General features: G+C 39.7%; 1 protein-coding gene and 1 non-coding gene across 3 annotated transcripts in view; one reads left to right on the top strand and one right to left on the bottom strand.

Annotated features, from left to right (window-relative positions):
- The window catches only part of DCBLD1 (discoidin, CUB and LCCL domain containing 1), an 87,165-nt gene that overhangs the window by 46,002 nt on the left and 17,342 nt on the right, over positions 1-23,821 (bottom strand). For both annotated transcript variants that reach the window (XM_058307327.2, XM_071218637.1), the window contains exons 2-5: positions 17,878-18,090; positions 5,306-5,440; positions 3,916-3,967; positions 126-198 (exon numbers count right to left, since the gene is read on the bottom strand). In XM_058307327.2, the coding sequence (XP_058163310.1) occupies positions 126-198; positions 3,916-3,967; positions 5,306-5,440; positions 17,878-18,090 (473 nt within the window). The remainder of the gene's footprint in view (positions 1-125; positions 199-3,915; positions 3,968-5,305; positions 5,441-17,877; positions 18,091-23,821) is intronic.
- LOC111767288 (U6 spliceosomal RNA) lies at positions 7,457-7,561 on the top strand. The gene has a single exon (XR_002799143.2). It is a non-coding gene; the product is annotated as a U6 spliceosomal RNA (small nuclear RNA).

Below are 23,821 nucleotides of genomic sequence, written 5' to 3'. Positions count from 1 at the left end.
TCGTGCATTTACTTAACAGAGTTGTATGCATATTTCATTTGTCCTTACTTTATAATGAATTTAGGCAGAGTAACAAGTACTTGCTCCTTCTGATTCCCCTCCTGCCATTTTCCTCAGTTACTTACATCTCTGTATCCGTCCACATCATTCCCAGAAACGTCTCCTGCTATGTCTCTACAACCAGCTGGGCAGAATTTGCTGGAAAAGGAAAATAAAGGATTCATATTTTATTAAATTATATTAAATGAAAAAACTTAATTTTACTTAAAAGCACTTTCTCTTTTCCACAGAACATGTTGGTATATCTTGCTTTACTGACAAATCAGGGGCCTGACTTGTAAAAATATTGATGGATCAAAATGTTAATCTGAAGGCAAGTTTCTCCCAGTAACTCTTTGTTTTATATAAGGGTTCACTTTAAGACTTTATTAAATGATGAGCTTTCCTACTGCATTTTAATTCATTCTAAGATGTCTAAGACATATTTAAGGAAAAAAAGAATTGTATATATAGTATAGCCTCATTTTTTAGAAAAAGAAATATTTTAAAAATATAAAATAGCCCTATATATTTTCTATGGATTAAAAAAATGTAACAAGGAAGAACACCCTGGATTCACTCTGGAGGTAGGATTTTGAGGAACTTACACTTTGTGTTACAGAACTCTCTAATGTTTGGGTACTCTATGCCAACACTGTCCATTAGCAATATATTGAGAGCCACATAAACTTTTTATTTTAGTACCAACATTAAGAAGAATAAAAGGGTGGCAGACTTGGCCCAGTGGTTAGGGCATCCGTCTACCAGACGGGAGGTCCGTGGTTCAAACCCTGGGCCTCCTTGACCCGTGTGGAGCTGGCCCATGTGCAGTGCTGATGCAAGCAAGGAGTGCTGTGCCACACAAGGGTGTCCCCCGTATAGGGAAGCCCCACGCGCAAGGAGTGCGTCCCATAAGGAGAGCCACCCAGTGCGAAAGAAAGTACAGCCGGCCCAGGAATAGTGCTGCACACACAGAGAGCTGACACAAGATAATGCAAAATAAATAAATAAATAAATAAAAAGGTAAAATTAATATTAATAATATAATTATTTAACCCAGTATATCAAAATTTTACCATTGTCACATGTATGAACAGAAAAAATAAACACTGAGATATTATACATTCTTTTACATTCTTTTCTTTTTTGTGTGCCTAGTATTCAAAATCTGGGGTGCACAGCCACAGCTCAAGTGCTCCAGAGTCATGTGGGAGAGTACAGCTCCACATCAACTATGAATTACTTTTTCATTCAGGAAAAAATAAAATATTTTAAATTTAGATTCCATGCACTTAGTCCTTTTCTAGTAAGTTTCCAGAAACACATCTTGGCATTTGGTGTGTCTGAAAGGGGCCCAGAGCTGGGGACCAGGTGACCCAGGCTCCCGTAACTAACTAGCTGGCTGCATGGCCCTGAACACAGCATCAAATCCCTTGAGATTCAGCTTTCTCATCTGTAGTCCCTTCAAGTGATAGACTATGAGGGACAACAACACGCCTATGAAGACATGCAAAAAAAGCCAAAGCATTACAAGAACTGCCTTTCTTTCTATATATAAGACTTTACAATAATGTTTACTTACTTGGTTTGTTTAAACAATAGGCACCAGCCCAAACAGATTCTAAAATAGCAGTTGCTTTTATTTCACTTCCTCTGTTTCCTCTTGCTGACATAGCAAATTATATGTGTAAGAACATCTAATTATCTAAATTATCCAAATAAATGGTTCCTAACTCTTGCCCACTGACTTTATGTCAGTAATAAAGGAGTTAAGACAAAACTCTTGGCAGTGGACTTGGCCCAGTGGTTAGGGCATCCGTCTACCACATGGGAAGTCCATGGTTCAAACCCCGGGCCTCCTTGACCCGTGTGCAGCTGGCCCATGCGCAGTGCTGATGCGTGCAAGGAGTGCCCTGCCACGCAGGGGTGTCCCCGCGTAGGGGAGCCCCAGGCGCAAGGAGTGCGCCCCATAAGGAGAGCCACCCAGTGTGAAAGAAGGTGCAGCCTGCCCAGGAATGGTGCCGCACACGAGGAGAGCTGACACAACAAGATGACACAACAAAAAGAAACACAGATTCCCGTGCCACTGACAACAAACAGAAGCGGACAAAGAAGACGCAGCAAATAGACACAGAGAACAGACAACCGGGGGGGGGGGGGGGGGAGAAATAAATAAATAAATAAATCTATTAAAAAAAAAAAGACAAAACTCTTACAGGTCCCCAATTCCTTATCCTATACCTTGGAGCCAGGCATGTTTCAGAATTCAGAATTTGGGGGATTTTAGAAAAGTAAAATAGTGTCAATGATATATATAATATAACACCCAGTGGGATCTGTACCCATTACTTTATAATAATAAGATTTCTGTATGAAATATATGAATAGTCATATTAAGTGTAACACATAAAAACTAAATAGCCTAATGGTTATTCGGCCCCATTTTGCTGTCAAATGAACATAGGTCACATTAACCATGTTTGGGCACCCAATGAATTATAAAAACCTCCTAACTTACAAAGTTTCTACATTTCAGAATTATGGATAAGGGATTGGAGACCTGCACTAACTGCCTGCCTCATCTTTAACTAAACACTACCAAATGGCAGAGCTACAGCTTAGATAATTTGGCACCAAAACATCACCACTGATGTCCACAGGTGCCATCACCAGTGGGACTCATCAGATATGACCAAAAAGACCCCAGGAGTGTTGCTGTAATCCACCTTGGAGGAACAGCAACTTTACAAGGAAACATGTAATGATTACTTGTTTTAATTTTTGTGTTTTCTCTACTGGATGGTATTGATACTTGAGTTATTCTATATATAAAGAAATAGTTTGTTAGAATGCCCAAATGTCCGAGTTTGTTACGACCATGGGCTCTTGAGGTTGACTCCCTGGGCTGTGGGTAAGTTACTTAACTGCTTTGTGCCTTGGCTTTGGGGTTATAATAAAACCTGCCTTGTAGGCAAGTTGGAAGGTTCACATGAACTATTTCTATGCAAAGTACATAGAGCTGTGCCTGGCACTTAGCGTTGGAAAGAGTGATAGTTTTTGTTAGTGTTGTTGACTATTACCTCTAGATGTGGTTCTTAACTGGGGACAATTTTGCCTAGCAGGAGACATTTAGCAATGTCTAAAGACATTTTTGGTTGTCACAACTGGCATCTAAGCTTAGAGGTAAGAGATGCTGCTAAACTTTATCCAACAGTGAATGGGACAGTTCCCCACAACAAAGAATTATCCATCCCAAAATGTCAATAGTGCTAGGTTGAAGAATCTGCTCTAGATTAACTATCTATTACTTTATTGATGAGGAAATGTACATGAAAGAGGTTATGTAGTTCTCCCAGATAAAGTAAAGCTGTCCTTATTATCAGTAGGATTTTCTTTTGTGGGAGAGACAAAATGTACCCAACCCCTCCCCCACTCCACTCCAAAGATTAAAGAATCATGAAAGTCACTCCCAAATGCTGGCATACTGGTCTCAATTAGGGCTCCTTGGTACTATACTGGAACTCAAGGGTCAGCAAACTATGGCTCATGGGCCAAATCCAGCCTGCTGCTTCTTTTTGTAAATAAAGTTTGATTGGAACACAGCCATGCTCATTTGTTTATGAGTTTCATACTATCGGGCAGGGTTAATAGATACAACAGTATGGCCTGCAAAAACGAAATTATTTATCCCTGGGCCCTTCACAGAAAAAAGCTGGCTGAGTCCTGCTCTAAAAGAAGTCATTTCAAATATTCTTTAGGTACAACATGGCTGATTAATAAAACAAATTATAAGAAAAAGAAAGTACTTTAATATCAGGGAAAACAAAATGTCTAGGAACATGTGAATTCAACATAGCTGAGGACACCTATATTTACCTGTATTCTGTCTTCAGATAATGGCTAGCACGTTCCAAACATGTTATTAAATCTGTCATAAATAAAGATGATTGTAATTAGTAGACCGAACGGAGTTTAAGACACTTGTGTCCTAAAGATTTCTTTTTAAATGAAAAAGACAGTTCTTAAAAGCATTCACTTAGGATCCAGTTATCTGCATTTTCTTGTTTAAAAACAAATCAAAACTGAGACTATTGTCCTCAGTATAAAATCAGTTCCCTTCATCTCTTTTTCTCTTTTTATTTTCTCACCACAGTGATGGTTTTTCAGTGGTGGTCCAGGGAAGGAAGACAGAAGCTACTTCCAACAGTGGTTAGTCACTAACCACTACATGCCTGTGCAAAACCTCCCCTGGCAGGAGGAAGACGATGACAAAAAACAAATGTGGCTTACAGACAACTTTCCCAGAAACATGCTAATTTCACAATGTAGACAGCGGCATCTAAGTCACCGCAGAACCAGATGTTGACTGAGAACATCAACATATTGGCTCTGATCCATCAGGACCAAGCTCTGAAAAAGAGGGTGTTGCGTTTATCCCTCTCTGGAGCAATGTACAGAACTGGACCAATACTCAGTGAGGGGGAAGCGAAGCTACTGTGGACCTCGAAGCATTGAGATCAAACCAGTGGAGTGTCTAAGATTCCACCCTCGCTGCACTTGTTCTTTCTTCCTCAAGCTTTTCACTAGTTCTTCGGGAGCAGACAAGTGTTGAACCCTGGCCCTGCTGGGCCTAGGGGGTTGAGAGGGAATGCAATGGCATGCCCCTTCCCAGGGCATTTCTGCCAGGGGGTCTGAGCAGAAGCATCCAGTGGGACATCTTTGTTCTCATAGTGACTGAGACAGGCAGAGTGTGCCTCATGGTAATTACTGGAGCACAGGGGACACAGCCCAGCTTTTTTTCTCCTCCATGTTCAGGCTCACCTCCCTTCTCCACTCAAGTTTCAGCTCCTCTACGGTTAGGGCTCTGGGCAGCAGTGGCATCTTCCCAGGCTGGTGCACTGGGGGTGGGGGCAGGGCCACTCATTAAAAGGCCTGTCCCCTGAGGTAAGAAGAGGGGTTGGGGATAAGCTTTGGAGAGGAGCCAGGCTTTAAAAGCATCAGGACTGCTCCAAAGCTGCGCTATCCAAGGTTTCTAGGAAAATGAGTTCAACCCTATCCTACAAAAGTCTGCTGCTCAATAGAGTGTGTATGGAAGTATTCAGTTCAGCTCTTACTACTTAAAAGGATGTTGTGTTCCTTTCTTCCCTCCCGTCTTAATTCTATAGCTGAGATCACAGTTCTGCCCAGAGATGGTGGGTGATAAGTAGCAAGAGGAATTCTTGGGCAGATAAAGGGTTACACATTGGTATTGATTCTTCCACTGTACCTGGATGGTCGCTGCTGGCATAGGTCAGCAAAAAGCCCCGCCCAGAAATGTGGGATCCACTCTCAAAGCGAACAGTTACTTTGTTCGTGCTCAGCAGGAGTTCCTTGGGGACAGTCATACTTCCACAATATGGACCTAAAAACAAAGCATACTTGTGGCATGTTTCAAAATTTAGACCAGCACAAAGAATTAGTTTTTTTTTTCCTTAAAGTTCAGATTTACCAAACAATCCCTATGTAAGGTTCTAATCCTTACCCAACTGAAATTTTAACACTGAAACTGGTAATTAATGACTGACTCCAAACCTGGTTATACTGATAAGCCAAGAGGGAAAACTGGCTTAAATTAATATATATATGAATTTACTCATGATAAGCAATAGGCTGGAACTAGTTCATTGTGAACAAGCCAAAAGATATGTTTTGATTTTATAAAATGACTAATGAGTGAAGGTCAAATATATTAGGTAGAAAAGAAAATTTCATCACAAAAATGATATTATGGATCTCCTATATTTGCTAAAAGAAACTCACAAATTTCTTTTTATCTGGGAGGTTATGAAATTAAAAGTAAAGACTGGGAGCAGGTGTGGCTCAGTGGTTTGAGCACCTTCTTCCCATGTACAAGGTCCCGGGTTCAATATTCCATACCTCCTAAAAAAAATTTTAAAAAGTATAAGACTCTAACACATGGCAAAATCTTATTCTCATGGAGTTTATACACTTATCTCACTCTTAATCCATATAATTTTTTATTTGTAAAAATGAGGTATATACAAAAACAGAATAATTTTTAAAGGCTTTTGAAACACTATTGTATAAATTATGGAATTAGGGTAAAACATACTGTTTCTGCAGTGGGCTTTTAAAGGACAAAATTAGATTTGGAACTAAAAAAAGTCAACCTTTCTAATACTACTCAAGTTGAAGTTTAGCTTGCAAACATCTTGAAAATCATGTTTGCAAGATATAATAATCTCTATAAAAACAGGGTTAGCAAGCAAATTTTGAAGAGAGGTATTCTTTATCAACTTCTTCAAAAATAAAACAGCATGGAAACAATCAGTAGCAACAAATAATTACAACAAGCAGATCAAGGAAGGGGGAGGAGAGGAAGAAGGACACTAAAAGCCAATTTGAACAAAACTGGGTTACAATGACCAAGCTTTCATCTCCATAAAGGGTTAGGTTTCTGTCTTGTCCAGGTCTCACATTCTGAAAATATGATAGAATGAGAGAGAAGAGCTGTGTGCTTTGTCTCAAAACACTTTTCTTTTTTGTTATGTTTTGTTAAATTATAGTGAAACCCAGATTAAAAATAAAGTGTTCCTTCTTTAGGAACACTCATCAGATATAATTACTCGAATCAGTTAATACTTGCAAATTACTCAGTATAGCACCTAGTATGCAGTAGCAGCTTAAGTAAACAAATGAATAAAATAAAAATAAAAAAACAAATAAATAACATCTCTTATCCCATTTAGACTATGTTTCATTGAGCTCAGGACTTTTCTATCACTTATCTCCAGCAACTTGCAAGGTACTTGGCATATGGCAGCCTCCCAAATAGTGTTTAAATTGAACTGAATTTAAATGTTCTTCTATTTGCAAAAGTCAATTTTTAAAAGCCAAACCTAATTATAAAGATACATAAAATATTTTTTAAGTCTTTCATAATGAAATATCATGGAGAAGTCATGAAGAGAAGTATAGGAAAGCCAGAAAGGAAAGTAAGTAGTGTAACAGAGAGATGTATTTTTATGAACTTTAATAATACTCGCAAGCATGGCAGATAATTAATTTATACTAAACTCATTTTCATATAATGAAGTAGGAAGATAAGCATTTCTCAAAATTTAAGTGACTAAGATGTCTGTGTTCAACTTTTCCACTAACTATTTTACATGTGTTTAAACTACATTTATTCTTTGTGTAGATAAGAGAGGTGAAGGTACTTGCTTGGCAAGCCTAAGAATAAATATGAAATAACCAGAAACATGTTGCTATCAATAAATTAGAACTTTTTTTCTATCCACAATTATCTCTTCTAAGTGGAAATAATAACACATGTCATCCTTCACAAATGGGAATGATGCTATTCTTTCCTTAAATCTCTACAGCATTACAATGATTTCTAATAAAAACTGTGAGGGTGCTTGCTTTGGCAGCATATATTCTAAAAACGGAACCACAGAGAAAGGCTTAGGATGGCCCCTGCACAAGGATGACACACATTTGTGAAGTGTTCCATAGCTTTAAAAGGAAAAAAAGCCCAAACTGTGAGGTAAACAAATATAAATTGATTGCTAGTTAAGACACATTTTTGTTTTTTTCCTTAGATTTTATGAAACAGTTGAAAGACAAGGATGCAACACTTCTTATTTTAACCAACAGATAAGAGTATATGTCATCACATTAAGTTGTTAAGCAATACATATGAATTCCGAGATCAAAAACACATAAAGATAGTAAAACTCTAATTTGGTTGCATCTTCCCAATGTCATGAGAGGTGTGTAAATATTTCTGGAAAAAGTTCAAAGAGAGAAATTGTAAACATACTCTTTTAATCACCCTTACCCCACAGGCAGCAATCCTTCTCACATTCTTCCTAACGTGCTGTACAAATGGACCTGAATCCTAGAGGGGATAGGGTATCATGTCACTCTATAAATGTCACCATGAAAAGTTGCCTTGATAGGTTCATCCCCATCACAGCCAGCACAATGGCAGTGGAGGGTTTCATCCCGGGTGGAACAGGAGTTGAGTAGGGGCTGCAGTATTGCCTTAGGCAAAACATCCCAATTACTGCCTGTCTGAAGGTCAGACAGATAAAGATTCCTTTTCATAGACTGAAAGTTAGTAACTGCATTCCTAGAGTTAAAAGGGAAAAGACTGAAAATAGAAAAATGTGACTAGCAGTGAGAGAGAAAAATAATTAATGGGAAATCACCGAAAGACCCTATTCATCTCTCCTAAAGCAATGTTCTCAGTTTTCAGCCAGGCACCCTTGAAGATGACATCTTCTCTTATGAAAGCCTTTTTCTATCCCACCGCTGCCCAAAAGATAGACTTCACTGTAATGCCGCCTAACCCGACTTTTAAAAAGGGCCCACATTTGTATTTAAACATTCACAAAGACAATTTTACTGGGGACCACAGTGAGAGCTGGGGGGCTTTGACCCTGGTTATATTCTCCAGCCTGGGCAGAGTCCCTGGCTTGGTAAACCTGCCTCAATTCATAGTCAGACTGAACCTAGCCAACTGTTCCTAAGAATTCAGTGGACCCGGAAATAAGACTCGCAGTTCTAGGTGGGTGTTTGTGCTAGGACTGGCAATGATGGGTGTTTGATACATAGCACTTGCACTTGTCTAACTTCCCACCTTCCTTCACCTCTCTCCCTGTCTGCAAGGCCGGTTCCATCTTCCGATGCAGTCAGAAGTTCCTATGAGGCTGGTGCACAGCAGAAACATGGTTCATCAAGTAGGCAGAAAAATCAGGAAAAACAACTACCTCTTCCTTTTGTGGAATTTAAACGGTAGCCTCTGGATTGTAGGAAGAGCCATCAGTGATACCAAGTGGAACAGCACCAGACATGAGGCCAAGACCCAACGGTCAACAGGCTGATTCCTTGCCCAAAAGGGAAAACGGGCGAGGAATTATAGGAGTTGCCTCGTTTGGGTGGAGCAGGTCAGTTCCTCTCAGCCTAGTGCATATGGAGCTATGTTCCATTAGCAGCTGAGAGGGAAACACTTTAACTTTAATGTCTGGGTATTACAAGGCAATGAAGAGTCTGGTTAGAAACTATTCTAAGTCATTTCAGGTGGGTATATGGTTTTGAGGCTGAAACCAATGAAACTAAATGATTTAGTTGCAAAAGGAATGTGTTTTAAAAATGGTATATATGCCATTGTTGGGGGTAAAAAGCAAAGAAACTCTCTCCTCTCCAGAACTATCCCCTTAATGATGAAAAACACAGAGGGACCAAATTATAAACTAACTCCTAAGAAAATTGCCATGAAACAAAATGAACAAAAAAAGACCTCTCACAACGTCCATTACCCCTACAGAGACCTCTCTGATGAAAACTTTTAATTTCTTAAGACAGGTAACAAGTCGGATGAGCCTCTGTGCCCTCTAGCATACACAGGGCAGAGCCAGCCACACTGCACACTAATGGTCACCAGGAAAGTGTACCCAACGTGGCCCAGATCTGCGCTCAGGATGTGCTGATAAAATCATCTCCAGAAATGCTGAAGCTGCAAATGCCATTAGACTTGTGCCTGTTTCCCAGATGGTTTTTCAGTGCTGTCAAATGGCGGGATTTGTCCTTGCTTGCTAATTCCCAACAGTCATTGTACAGAATTACAGAATTTTCAGGGCCATTTTCTTTGAAAAGGAGGGAAATTAGCATAAAAAAGGGATATTCCTGGACTGTGTCATTAAAACCGTGGTCACGTCAGAATGTAAGTGGTATCCCTGGAGAGTTTTGGTCTCTGGTTTCCAGACAAAAATCAGTGCCAGATGATAAATGATCCAGGCCAGATTCCTAGACAAAGGTGCGGCTCTGCTTGGAGCAGTGGAGCCCAGGTTAGATGCACAACAGCACTCGGGCTCACTCCCCACCTAGGCCATTAGGCCCCCAACAAAAGATGGCAATTTCTGGAAGTGATTTTATGGCACGTCTCCAGGAAAGTATTTGGGGGAAAGGAGGAGAAACCAATAGCTTTTTCTACTTGAGGCTTATAATTATGCTAGTAAGATAGCTAGTGTGGTACATTCTGACTGTTATAACCTTTATAGGTTTAAAATTCTTTGTAAATTCTATCTAGGCATAAAAGGAAAACAAAATAAAAACAAAGACAAAATAACCAATGACAGAATGACAGAAGAGAATGTGCCTCTCTGGTGTTTCATGCCTAAATCACCTGGAAATGTCTTCTGTTTTATCATTAAAATCCTTAAGAATTTTGCACTCTACTCTGAAGTGTCTGTAAGACATAAACCATTTATAAAATAGAGGCTGCCAATCCCATGTTTTTCTCCTTTGAGGATTTTTTAAAAATTCAGTCTAAGCATAATTAGATTTTATTGCACTATGTATATGTATCATTCTAAAAAATTATCACAGGAATCATATTGTAATTATGAGTCGAAGCACTTAGTATTATTTCCTACTTTTCTCATTCCTAGTGTAATATAAATATTAGCAGTTGACTGCTTTGTTGTACTTCTAAGTCACTGACAATGGGTAATAAAATATTGGGAGTGGAGCTTGAAGTTCAGGAAATGTAAGGGAACAATTCTTGAACTTTCTGGTTTCTCTGCAGTACAAATCATTTCACAGAACACAATTAATTTAAAGGACTACAATTAGGTTCCTATAGAAAACCAATTTCTTCCCATCACTGACCACTGCACCTCCTTAAACATTTGACTGAGAAGCATTTTCAACCTTACGTGTGTACGTGTCGGTTTGTGAGGGATTTCTCAGAACCGTTTTCTGTTCTCAGATTATCACTATGGGAAGGGCTGGAGAAGTTTCCAAATGGGAAATGGGCATCTGGCAGATGAAAGAAGGTGATGAGGATCTTCATAAAATGACGAACAAGAACTGCAGTTCAGGTCTCCTTATGTACAAGCTACTCTCAATCAGGACCGCCCAGAGCTGAAGAGGGGGCCTCTGGGATCAGAGGCCCAGGTTTGAATCCCAGCGATGGCCATTTTCTAGTTTTGGGATCTTAGGCAAACCTTCTTTAAGCTTCAGTTTCCTCGTTTGTAAAATGGGAGTGAAAAGCATGGTGCCCATCTCTCAGGGTTACCACAAGGGTAAAATGAATTAGTGACTCTAAAGTACGGAGCCCAGGGCATGGCAAGTAGTGCTATGTCAGAGGCATGTCCTCTTTCACAGTCTTTACCACATAACAGGAATGGTCCTGACATTTTATGTGAGGCCAACAGGAAGAGAGGAATCTTACTGTGAATCTTCCTACAGTGTGAATAACAATACTAGTTTATCTTTTGTAAAAACCCAGATTTTTAAAAAGTATATTAGGTTTGCCAAAATCAAGCTTCATGCAGTCTGATGCATTTAGTGAACATCCGCAATTGCAAAATTCTGTTAAGCAATAGGGGATAATAAAAAGATTAATACGATGCATTCCTGGCCCAGGAGAGTTGTATCTGGTAGAAGAGCTAAACTAATTATCTCGCCCTGAGATAAGTGCTCTCCTGAAGGCTTAGAAAGTGAACATGAGCTCAGAAGAGGAAGAGACCGGCGTTGATGGACATTGGAAAAGGTTCTAGGGCAGATGACATTGGATTTGGGGCTTAAAGGGTTTGCTTTTACTGTGAGAATGCATTAGGAGGGCGGGGAAAGCAGGGAAAGGAAGAAAAAAGAGGCACACAAAAGGAATAACATCAAGAGATAACACTGCAACTGTATGATGTGTTTAGGAAAAGGCATGGTGATGCAGAAACTCAAGTGAGGCTGGAAACGTGGACTGAACGAGCCCTGAAAGCAACAAGTTTCTGTGGACAGTGGGGCACAGTTAACAATTTTTGAAATAAGGAAAGAAAGAAATTATTACAACAATATTTAAGATAACTCTAGAGGGAAGGGAGACTGGTGAGAGGAGAAAGGGGAACGTGAGGCGGCTCTCTCAACAGGAAGCAGGTGTCAAAGGTGTGGCTGGGCAATGGCAATGAGGAGAAATAGAAAAGCTACACTGAACATACTGTGGGCTTAGAGAAGTATGTTCTCTGCTCATCTCATGAGACTGCATGGAGAAAATCTGTACACGGCTGTCTTAGTTTGCTAGAGCTGCTGTAACAAAGTGCCACAAAACTAAACAATGGAAATTTATTGTCTTAGTATTGGAGGCTAGAAAGTCCAAAATCAAGGTGTTGGCAGGGCTGTGGCCCCTCTGAAGTCTGTAGGGTTATAATGGTGGCTTGCCAGTCATCCATGATATAACTCAATCTCTGCCTTCATCACATGGCCATCTCTGGCTCTCTCTGTTTCTGACTGACTATGTCCCAATTTCCTCTGCTTATAATAGTCATACTGGATTAAGTCCCATCCTGATTCAGTTTAGCCTCAAATTAACTAACAGCATCTTCAAAAATCGTATTTACAAATGACCAGGAGTTAGGAACTGACCGTGACTGGAAATTCACAGGCCCAAGGGTTAGCACTTAAACATAAGAACTCCATTCATAATAATGAAGTTGATTCTGGCTCAGGGAACCAGTGCCATCAGCTTGGAATGATTTGGGGAAACTTTTAGGCCACCAAGAATGCAGAGGTGTAGGGTAGGGTGTGCTGCTGTAACTCAGCTCCTGCTTGGCAAAAGGATGGTGCTCAGGGTATTAAGACGGGAACAGTGAGCGTCTCTAACAAAGAGCTGTGAGAGACAATGGAGGGGCAGGTGTGATGATAATGGCTGATACTTACTGAGTGCCTTTTATAAACCAGGCATGCTTTTAAGTAATACACACACACACACACACACGCACACCCCAATCACCCATACCTTGTAGATATTATCATTTTTCCCATTTTAATGTTGAAGAAATGGGGCTGCAGAAAGATAAGTAATTTGCTCAAGGTCGAGCAATTAAACATGCAGTAAGGCAGGGATGTGAATGCAGGCAGAAACAAAAATGTTAATCTCAATTCATGTTCAGGATCAGGCAGCTTTGGCTGACCCAGGCAGATAAGCCTGGAAGAGCAAGATCCTCTGAAGTCCTGGGGAACCTCTGGAGACTGGCCAGCATCTAGTTCCTGCCAAGACTCCAGAACAGCTCTTTAGGGGGTCCTGGAACAACTCCAAACTCCATTCATTAGGGGAGGGTCAACTTTCAGAGAAAGCCCAGGATCCAGTCAATCATCTTGAAATATCAGGAAACAGAAATGACGGTCCCTCTGGGTCCCCCATGAGCAGCTGTAGCAGAACCAAGTCTCTGAGTTAATTCAAATCTCCAGGGCCTTTCTGGTTAGCAAGACTGGAGATGGAACTTCGGAGAGGGTTAGTGAAGGCAGCAGGGTCAGTGAAGAGTTTTAAAGTTAAGAGTCATGAACTTTAGTATGAATTCATAGCCTCTCCTCTTCAGTGCATAAATAAAGCAATGTTAGATATTTCATATTTTAAATTGGGGTATCTTGGTGTGAGACAATGGCTGAATCAGGACCTACTTTTCCCAAAGTTCAAGATATTTTTATGCTTTATAGAACTAACTTACTATTTTGTATGATGAATATTGAAAGGGGGAGAGGTGAGAGGTAGTGATCTTAACTGTACTATACAACAATTTTAAATTTAAAGAGCTGTTATTTAAATATAATCCTTAATTGAATCTTTAAATTCCAGGTTTAAAAGTGAATTCATTAAATTCTGGAACAGCTGTGACTACCATAATCAGGTTTCTATAATCTTAAGTGAACAAATACAAGATGAGCTTTCTTTCCAAAATCGTCCTCTCAAAAGAAGAGGTCACTCCATATTTGAGTTTTTTCAAAGTCTCTTATTTCAGTGAACTGGGGAAGACACTTCCACTTGAAATAACCTAAATCAATGTAGTTCTAAATGCAAAAAATAGTCCATCTGAAGAGCTGAGTAAAGGGAGGCAAAGAAATTGAACACAAATTTAGTTCTTATTCCTGAGGGATATATAACCTCACAATTTCAAATGGTGGAAATTGTTGTAAAGAAGCCTTTTGAATCACTTTAAAAAGTGATAGTATTATGTTTGCTAAAAATGCATAGCCTGAATTTAATCAAGAGGAAACGTTAACCAACCCAAATTGACAAAAATTCTACAAAACAACTGTCTAGTACTCTTCAAAACTGCACAAAGGACAAAGAAAGACCAAGAAACTCTCCCAGATTAAAGGAGGATAGGGAGTCATGACAACTAAATGCTTCATGATCCTGGATTGGATATTAGAACAGAAAAGATTCATTAGAGTTTCTTTTGAAGGGAATCTCAGTTACTTAGGTCTCAAAAACACAGAATTCTTTTAGTTAAAGTGAAACTATCTCTAATAAGCAAAGTGTTATACTTCTTAGAATGTGGGGAGTGGGCAAGATAATTGCACCCATGACTTTGCATGTATGTATGTAATTTATCTTTAAAAAGTATAATTTTTAAAAAGCAAAAATTGTGTTGAAAAAATCTTTAAATACCTTTCTTTCTGTAAAAACTTTTTAAAAGAAAAATTGATATAGTTGATCAACTTTGCTCCTTTCTAGCTGTTTCAAGGGTATTTTGAAAGGGTCAGTGTCTTAACTCAATTACAGACTACAAGTACATTCTTCTAATTGATACTTGAATCTAAACTATCAACCATAATTACAATACATGACAAACAGAAGATGAGTAGTCCCATCTCGTCTACCACAGGCCTTTAATAGCCCTAAGATCACTGCATCTTTTACGTGATTACTGTGGAAGGTCATGTGGATAGCCACACTTGTTTACAGTGCATTTTGTTACTAGGAATGTGGCTCATAAAAGTGTCAAAGGTTTATGAGCCAAACATTGAAAACAAAACTGACATGAGGGTGAACCATTAAAAATTAACTGCGTGTTGATTAAAACTGTACAATTTTAGCAGATTCACACTGGTTATTGTACTCACGGTTCATGTATGTCTACTCTTGGCAGAGCTTATAAAAAGGATGTCAAATTTGCTTAATTCATCAGAAAACATTTTCCTTTTTTAAAACATTAACTCTGTATGGCAATGGATTTGAGCAATCAGTTGGTTAACAAAAACAACAACAACAAAAAAACACCACCTGGATAAATTAAACTATTCAACTGTTTTAGTCACACATGTGATTATTAGAGCTACCACATACGGGAATTACAGAGGATATCCCGGAATATATGTGCCTCCACCGCTTGCCCAGGCACTGCAGCTATGAACCCCTGGGGCCCTGAGCTGGCACTAGGGCTCTCCCTCCACTCTGAAGCCACGTGGGCTGCAGAGGTGCCTCCCCTCCTCCCCCACCCCAGGGAGCTGGCAGGCACCCAGCATGAACGCCTACTCCCTCAGCTCTGAAAGACAAAGCCCTCCTGCCTCCTCCTCCTTCTTTGTCAAGATGCCTACAGCCTTCAAGAGAGTTCATATATTTCCCCAAGTCACTTGGTGCCCAAACATAATAAGGTTGAGTCCCAGGATATTTTATTAATGTATCAATGTACCACACAGTGACCCCCAGGGGACTATTTCAACTAAGCTAAAATACAGGTCTGGCTGGTGTTTCTGATAACAGGAAATTTTTATGGTGGCTACAAAGGAGAAAAATTCTGAGCATCATTAAATATTTTATCTTAAGAATAGCCCAACAAAAAATATTCCATATTCCCTGTGTTTTAGACAAAATCTCTATGTAATTTCATAATGGTCTGTTTACCTGAGAAATGAGATAAAGTTTTCTTTGGATAGTGCGGCAGGGAGACAGGAGTAATGGAAATAGGTATCTTGCAACCACAAAAACATAGATGTAAATCTTTCCTTCAGCCCTTAACTAGCTGTGTGATCTTGGTCATGTTACTTCATCTCATGGTTCTTCAGTTTCCCTATCTGTGAAAAATAGTTAATAAATACTTCTGCAGGGTGGATGTAAGGATTCCAGATAATATATGTAAGGGCTAAATATGTGCTTGAGTAAAATAGGCACTGAATATGGTTATTTCTCACTTAAAATGAGCAGATATTCTGTTTTTAAAAAAGACAAACATAACTTTATACAGAAAAAAAAATTAGAGAAAAATTAATTAGTTTTATTGCTACACGTGAATTCCAATTCTTTACTCATTTCCTAAAGAAGAGTCTAAGTCTTGAAAATTCAAGAATGCAGAAAGGTAAAGGGCAGCACCCTGAAGTAGAACACGATCACTTTGCAACCTTGCTCCCAGCAGCAGTTAGTCTCATCACTCTTTCCCTCCTTTCTGTCTAGTTTGTGAACATCCATCAAAGATGGTGGAGTTAGCTCCTGAAGAGGAAAAGCCACATCCATTCCCCAAGTCCTGCTTCAGGACGATTTGCTCCCCATTCTAGCTCCTCTTACCTTCCCTCTGACTGGGACGCCCCAAGACAACAGAGGTGATTACCCAGCCCTGTCGGCGGTGACGTAACTGCTCACTTCCTGGAAGGGCGGCCATTTTCCCAGAGAGGCTGTGCAGAAGAGGGTTTCCGGCCCTGTGGCATCTGCCTCACATTTCATATTTGAGCTCTGGCATTCAGTGGCCTCCTCAAAATCTTAAATACAGTTCCCAGCTAGTGAGGGATTCTCTGAAGAGTACCCCAAAGTTAATGTACTTGGTTACCAGGGGTAACCAAACAGTGAGTGTTCCCAGGGCCTTCCAGCATCCCTAGATTTCTAATTTTTTCCATTTGAATCAAATTAAAGTTTTAAAAGTTCCAACAAATTAACTATATGAAAACAACCATTTAACACTATCAGAGTAATTCAACCATTATTAAAATAGTATAATATTCTCTCTATATATAAAATATTCAGCAATATATACATGAAAAAAAACGGTTTCCCCCCTTGTTGGCTAGTTAAGTTTAGACCAAAGGAAAGTCTCAGTGCTAATACTGGCTTCCAAACTGGCAGGAAGCACCATGAAGGACAAAACAACTCTGTGCCAAAGGCAAAGACAGACATGACAGCTGTGTATGTTTGAGACATTGCCTATAGAACCAGTGAGCTGAGAGGATTTCACTGAAAAGCTGGAAAAATTTTGTAGTTGTATGCATGAAGAATTCCATCAAATCTCTAATCTCAAAAAGATTTGTTTGGAAGATTTGGTCTTTGTTTTCAAATTATGTAACCCCAAGCTCTCTTGGGTTTAGGATTCAGAGGGTCACACTTAGGGAGATTTCAGCATGCCCCAAAGCACAACTGTCTTTTCCCTTACTGTTCCCTCAAACTGAAAACTCTGACCCAGCTGTATCTGCATGGCCATTCTTTTCCCTCATTTCGGTCTCTCCTCAACCGTCCCCTTATTGGAGAGACTTTTCTTGACCATCTTACCTAACACAGCATAGACGCATTCACACACACAGACTATCTAGCCCCTTAGCCTGCCTTATTTTCTTGCTCCACTACCTCTCATATGAGACATGCATCTGTTTAATTGTTCATTTTCTCTCTCTGCCTCCTACCCTCTGCTAGGAACTTTGCTTTTCTCACTGCTACATCCCAGTTCTTCAAAGACTGCCTGGAATACATGGTAATTGTTCAATAAATAGTTACTAAAGAAATGAATGAATTGTAGATATTTTAGCCACATGTCACACATCTCCAATTCTCTTCCCATCAAGATTTAAAGGCAAACAAAGTTTCTGACACATCCAAGGCTAACATTTCCTTAGAAGTCCTTTGTTATTTCAGATTATGAAACAAATGTAGCCATCCCAGCTAGGGGAGCATTTACACAAAGTAAGGCTTTCTCCTAATCTTTCCAGGCTCTAATACCAGTTAACACATCACTTGCCCTTCTCCCCAAATTCCATTTTTCCCACGCTCACAGACACCAAGATCTCTTTTCTTACCATACTGCTCAGAACTGCTGGTGAACAGAAGGTAGTCGGAAGCACAGGTCTGAGATTCAATATCCAAATCTCCCAACCTCAAAATCAGTCTCTTCCCCTTGGGTACTGTAATAGTCTTTTCACAAACAGTGTGGTTGGGGTAAGTCCCTGGATAATTCTTAGATGTCATTGTGCCACTGTCTTGATAAACCACTAGATGCCCACAGCCATCACCTGTCAAAGAAAAAGAGATGAAAGAAATAAGTGAAATCAGTACTTATTGACGATTGAGAGTCCAGTACAATCTCTAAGATTTCTGCTTAATTCTTTATTTTGGAGAGAGGGAAAAGCTGAAGAATGATGATTTAAATCTTAAACAGTATATATATTTTTCAGGTTATTTCAGCCCTTGTTTATTAGTTTAATTTTCTGAACAGTGCTGATGAAAGTGTTTCACATATTACCATAGAAAGCCCTTTGCAAACACATCATTTAAACATATGGCTTTTTTGAACGACCTGTCTAGCCACCCAGCCAAACCTGTGCAGTGGGTCTGTGTGAATCGGCATTCACAGATTCGCCATGTATGGTTTTGTCTATTAGCAAGAAGTCTCCCCAAAGAGCCAATGACATGTAATAATTTCCAATGGAGAAAATGAAATTACTTCAGAGGGTTGCTGTGCTGATTAAATGAGATAATGTATGCAGAATGCTCCCAGTAGAATCGGAAGCTCCTGCTGAGAGGACTTGGTGTGGGTGTAAGTCATTTAGCCAGGGCCTGTGCCTAACAATTGCGTGACTCCCCTCTTTGTGCACGGGCCACAGGTTGAAGGTTCCTGACAGGCTCAGGGCTAGTTCTGACCACTACTAAACATGGTAAATAAAAGCAGCAATGGCTGCCTCATAGAATTCATAGCATAACGCAGGGCTTCTTAACCTTTTTTGTTCCACGGACCCCTTTGCCAGTCAGGTGAAAACCCTTACCAAGTCCACACTATACTGAGTAGTATTTAATAAATACATCACACCCGCAATAACACGTCCCCACAAGAATCATGTTTTTTTGAACTTCCACTCAAGCTCATGTGCCCCTTGGTAAGAACCCCTTGTAAAATGGGAGAGAACCACGTGTCCAAACAAAACCAGAATAACAGGTGCTCTGTGCTGTACAAGGGCCCTGGACTAAATGCAGAGGAGGAATGTGAGCAAAGGAAACAATTTCAGAGAATGACAAGTACTTCTCTAAAGCAAATTATCTTAAGTTTTCTGAAAAGATAAATTCATCAATTAACCACCAAGTTGCTCCGGTAAAGTGACCTAGTTAATCAGACAAATATTGAAAGGCCTGCTCAGCTGAATGGAGTGCAAGGTAAATTAGCACAGGAGGCAATCAGATGGCAAAATGCCTGCGGTTAGCCTGGCTTCGCTTAACAAAGCAAGAATTTCTGGCCTCAGCCACAGGTAGAGAAAGCAGAAATCAGGTGGAGAAGGAAATTCTCTGAGGTAGTCAGGAGGCCTCTCCATCCCTAAGTCTCCCAAAGAGAAGCCTCAACTTGGGTGGCCCTCTCCTTCCTCCTTTGCAGACCTCTAAGCCTTTTCTGGAGCTAGAGGAAGAGTCACGTGGTCACCTGGAGTCTTCTTTTATTCTAGTTCCTTCATTCCACTTCCTTCTTCCCCTGAGGCTTCCAGGCCAATTGGTAATAGAGGCCTACTCCGATCTCTGTCCAAAAAAAAAGGCTCCAGAGCTCCAGAATCTGTCCTGTCTGAGAGGCCAAGGCCTATACTGGGAGGATTCATCCATTACCCATCAACTCCCACAAGCTCAGTGTCGGTCCTTGCCAGGGGGAGGGGAAAGGTGGCCTCAATGGAACAAAGTTAATGACTAGTAAGGGAAAGTGCTAGATAGACAGGCTAAGATAAAGCTGCTGGAGACCTTAAGGTCCAGGCAGAAGGAAATTCCAGAAATTGTGGGATTTACATGGTAGGCAATAGAAACCCAGGGAAGTTTTTGAGTAGGGAGATAATGAAAGAGGTATTTGAAATAGATGACACCTTAGTTGTAATGCCACAGGAATTAGAGTGGGGGGAGAGTCTGGATCGGGAAAGCAATGTGAGGGGTAAGGAAGGAGCAGCAAATGGAAAGAAAGACACAGGAAAATCTATGAGAAAAATCAACAGGCTCAGGTTCTGACTAGCTATAGTGAGAAAGAAGAGAAAAACACTGAGATTTGGAGCCTAGAAATGATTGGAACACAGGCTAACAGAGACAGAAAGGGAAGTCCAGAGAGGGAGCAAGTGTGGGCGCAAAGGTTGTAAATTTGGTTGTTGAGTTTGAGATGATGCCTAAATTCCTTGGGCTCTCTGGCAGAAAGAGAATTATATTTAAATTATTCTAGAGGGAAGCACATGTGTAGATGCACATAATGCACGGGGTTTTAATTTTAAAAGGGAATCATTTGCCAACCTTTAAAGGCTCTACCCAAAAAGCAAATATATGGCTGCGCTCAAAAACTGGAAGACACAGCAACCCCAGAGGCTTGTGATATAGTAAAAATCCCATGAAAGGTGAGAAATGCCCAGCCCCCATGACTTGTGGGACCTTTGTAGGTCAATTTTGAACACCCTGATATAAAGCAACCCCGGGTTATTAGTATACAAACTATGCATATAAATATACACACTCCAAAACCTGTTGAAGCCACCAACACATTGCTTGGGCAAACCTGTAAACGCGTCTCTCCTTAATACCAAGAAATTTTCCGTTAGTAAGAAAAGAGAAAGAGAAATATTTTTTGGCCCCAGAAAACACAACTAAATATAAAGTGAGGAGCAATTAAATGTAAATCAATCTACCCATGATTATTCTATTTAAAATTTAATTTTTAAAAAAGTGACATATCATCACAAAGGGAAATCCCAGGGTGTCACTTTTATTCAGCCCTGCAATTACAATTCTTTTCAACCACTTCTAGTCTAAAGCCCAAGAGAAAAGTCATTTCAGCAGCGGGGTTAAGTGCCATTGTGGACATTCCCTTCATTATTTTGCAAGGGAATTTGTGCCTCCTTGAGGAATCTGTGCCTCTCTGGGAAATTTTCTCTATTTTTTAAACTACTAGAATGAAACCCCATGAGTCTTTGTTCTGCCTAAGAACCTGAATTGCAAAGAACAACTGAGTCCTAATTTATTAAAAAGCAGACTGTTATCAGAAGTTGTCATTTCACTCTTGCCTATAGAAGTAGACTATTTATGGACTTTTCTGTGACAAGCACTAATATAATATATATCAGGATGTTCACCCTATTTTTCTTTCACAGTTTCGATGACTGTAGGAAAAATGAAAAATGCTAGGGAGAGAAAATGCATACAATATTATGTGAATAAAGCAGCTACATGCAAATGAAAAACAACAGAGAAGTACTTTTCCCATGACCTCATCCTGACATGCAGATAGGCTAACTCTCAAATGAGAAAAGATAGAGAAGGAATCACCGACAATGAAGAAGACAAGGTATTTAAAAATCTATCAGTTTGTGATCTGTATCTTGTATATGAATATCAATATCCTGGTTATGAGCTTACTCAATGGGAGAAAATACTTGTAAATCACACATCTGACTAGGTTTTAATATCCAAGATATATGAAGAGATCCTACAACTCAAAAATAAAAGGACAAATGACCTGATTAAAAAATGGCAAGAGGGAAGCAAATTTGGCTTAACTGATAGAGTGTCTGCCTACCACATGGGAGGTCCAGGGTTCAAATCCAGGGCCTCCTGACCAGTGTGGTAAGCTGGCTCACGTGCAGTACTGATGCACGCAAGGAGTGCCATGCCACGCAGGGGTGTCCCCCACGTAGGGGAGCCCCACGCACAAGGAGTGCGCCCTGTAAGGAGAGCCACCCCGTGCAAAAAAAGTGCAGCCTGCTCAGGAGTGGTGCTGCACACATGCAGCAAGATGACACAACAAAAAAGAGACACAGATTCCCAGTGCCGCTGACAAGAATACAAGTGGACATGGAAGAACACACAGTGAATGGACACAGAGAGCAGACAACGGGGGAGAGGGGCGGGGAAGGGGAGAGAAATAAATAAAAAGTAAAATCTTAAAAAAAAAGGGCGAAGGACCTGTGTGGACATTTTTCTAAAGAAGATACAAATTTGTGAAGAAATGCATGAAAAAATGCTCATTATCACTGGCTATTAGGGAAATGCAAATCGAAGCTAAAGTGAGATATCATTTCACATCTAACAGAATGGCCACTATTAACAAGGCAAGGAACTACAAGTGTTGGAGAAGATGTGGATAGATAGGAATGCTTATTCACTGCTGTTGGGAATACGAAGTGGTACAGCCACTGTAGAGGACTGTTTGGCAGTTCCTAAGGAAGTTGGATATATAGATCTACCATGTGACCTGACAATACCGCTACTGGATATATCCAGAAGAACTGAGAACAGTGACATGAACAGACATCTTCCCACTGATGTTCATAGTGACATTATTCACAGTTGCCAGAAGATGGAAACAACCCAGGTGTCCATCAACTGATGAATGGATAAACCAACTGTGGTAATACACATGATGGAATGTTGTTCACCAGTAAGAAGAAATGAAGTCGTGAAGCATTTGACAGTGTAGATAAACCTGGAAGACACTGTGTTGAGTGAAGCAATCCAGGCACTAAAGGACAACTATTGTATGATTTCACTATTATGAACTAAATATAATGAGCAAACCCATGGAGTTTATAGCTAGAATATGTCACCAGAGAAACGAATGTGGTTAGAAAATGGTAAGCTGAGGTTTAATCTGTGCAGAATTGGTAAAAAGTTGTTTGTAAATGTTTGGAAATGAATAGAAATGGTGAAAGCACATCATAGGATTTGTAATCAGTAGTCCTAACATATGGGTATGATAGTGGTTTGGTTTTTTGTTTTGTTTTGTTTTTTCAGTAATGAAAATGTTGACTGAAGTTGAGGAATGTGCAACTTGGTGATTTTACCAAATGCTACTGATTGTATACATTAGATAAATTGTTTGGTTTATGACCAAATAAATTAATAAGGTAGGTGAGGAGAAAAATACACCAAATGTAAGATATGGACTATAATTAGTAATACTTTGACAATGCTAATTCATAATTTGTTACAAATGTTTCAAAAAAATGCAAGGTGTTGGTGGTGAGGTGATGTATGGGCCCTGTACGATGTTATGCATGTTTGTTTTGTAAGTTCACAACTTTTGCTATACATTTATTGTTTAAGTATGTTCATGTATGAATGATATACTTCAATAAACTGTTTTTAAAATAAAAGAAAAATCCTGGTTGTGATATTGTACTGTAGTTTTGAGGTAAAGAGTACATGGTATCTCTCTAGCATTTCCTTCAATGCATGTGATCTACAATTTATTTTTAATCAAATAAAAGATTTATACCAATTGATATGGAAAAGATACATATGGAATGACCACCAATAAAGCAGACCATTTTTATTTGTAAGCCCCTCCCCCCTTCACTTTATACTCTTCAAAAACCTATCAAATTCTTTATCCAAGTCTCTCACATTTGTCTAAGGAGCACGAGGCAGAGAGTCTGAGGGAGGCACATGCCCCAGTGTATAGATGAGAAAACAAAATGTATATTGACTTTCTCTAAGGCTAATTAACTGTTGGTGAATCCCAGATTATAACCCTAGATGATCCAGGCTAAGCCTAGGAATTTAAAAACATTTTTTCTCACCTCTTTGATTTTTATAACATGGTTTGTCTGTGTTTAACCTAGGAATGCCCCATGACCTCCTGCCCTATTAGACCTCCCTTTAGATACTTTCATAATATTCTTCTATTAAAATGAACAGCTCCCTAATGAGATATAACTGATTCAACAATGGTCATCAATGGATGATAAAACTATTAGGTAGAAGATTGAGAAGGTTGTCACCCTCTAAACTCACTGAGGGATG

Source organism: Dasypus novemcinctus, chromosome 11 (assembly GCF_030445035.2).
Source record: "Dasypus novemcinctus isolate mDasNov1 chromosome 11, mDasNov1.1.hap2, whole genome shotgun sequence".
In the NCBI taxonomy this organism is placed as follows: Eukaryota; Metazoa; Chordata; class Mammalia; order Cingulata; family Dasypodidae; genus Dasypus; species Dasypus novemcinctus.
This window is presented reverse-complemented; position numbering and strand designations above follow the sequence as displayed.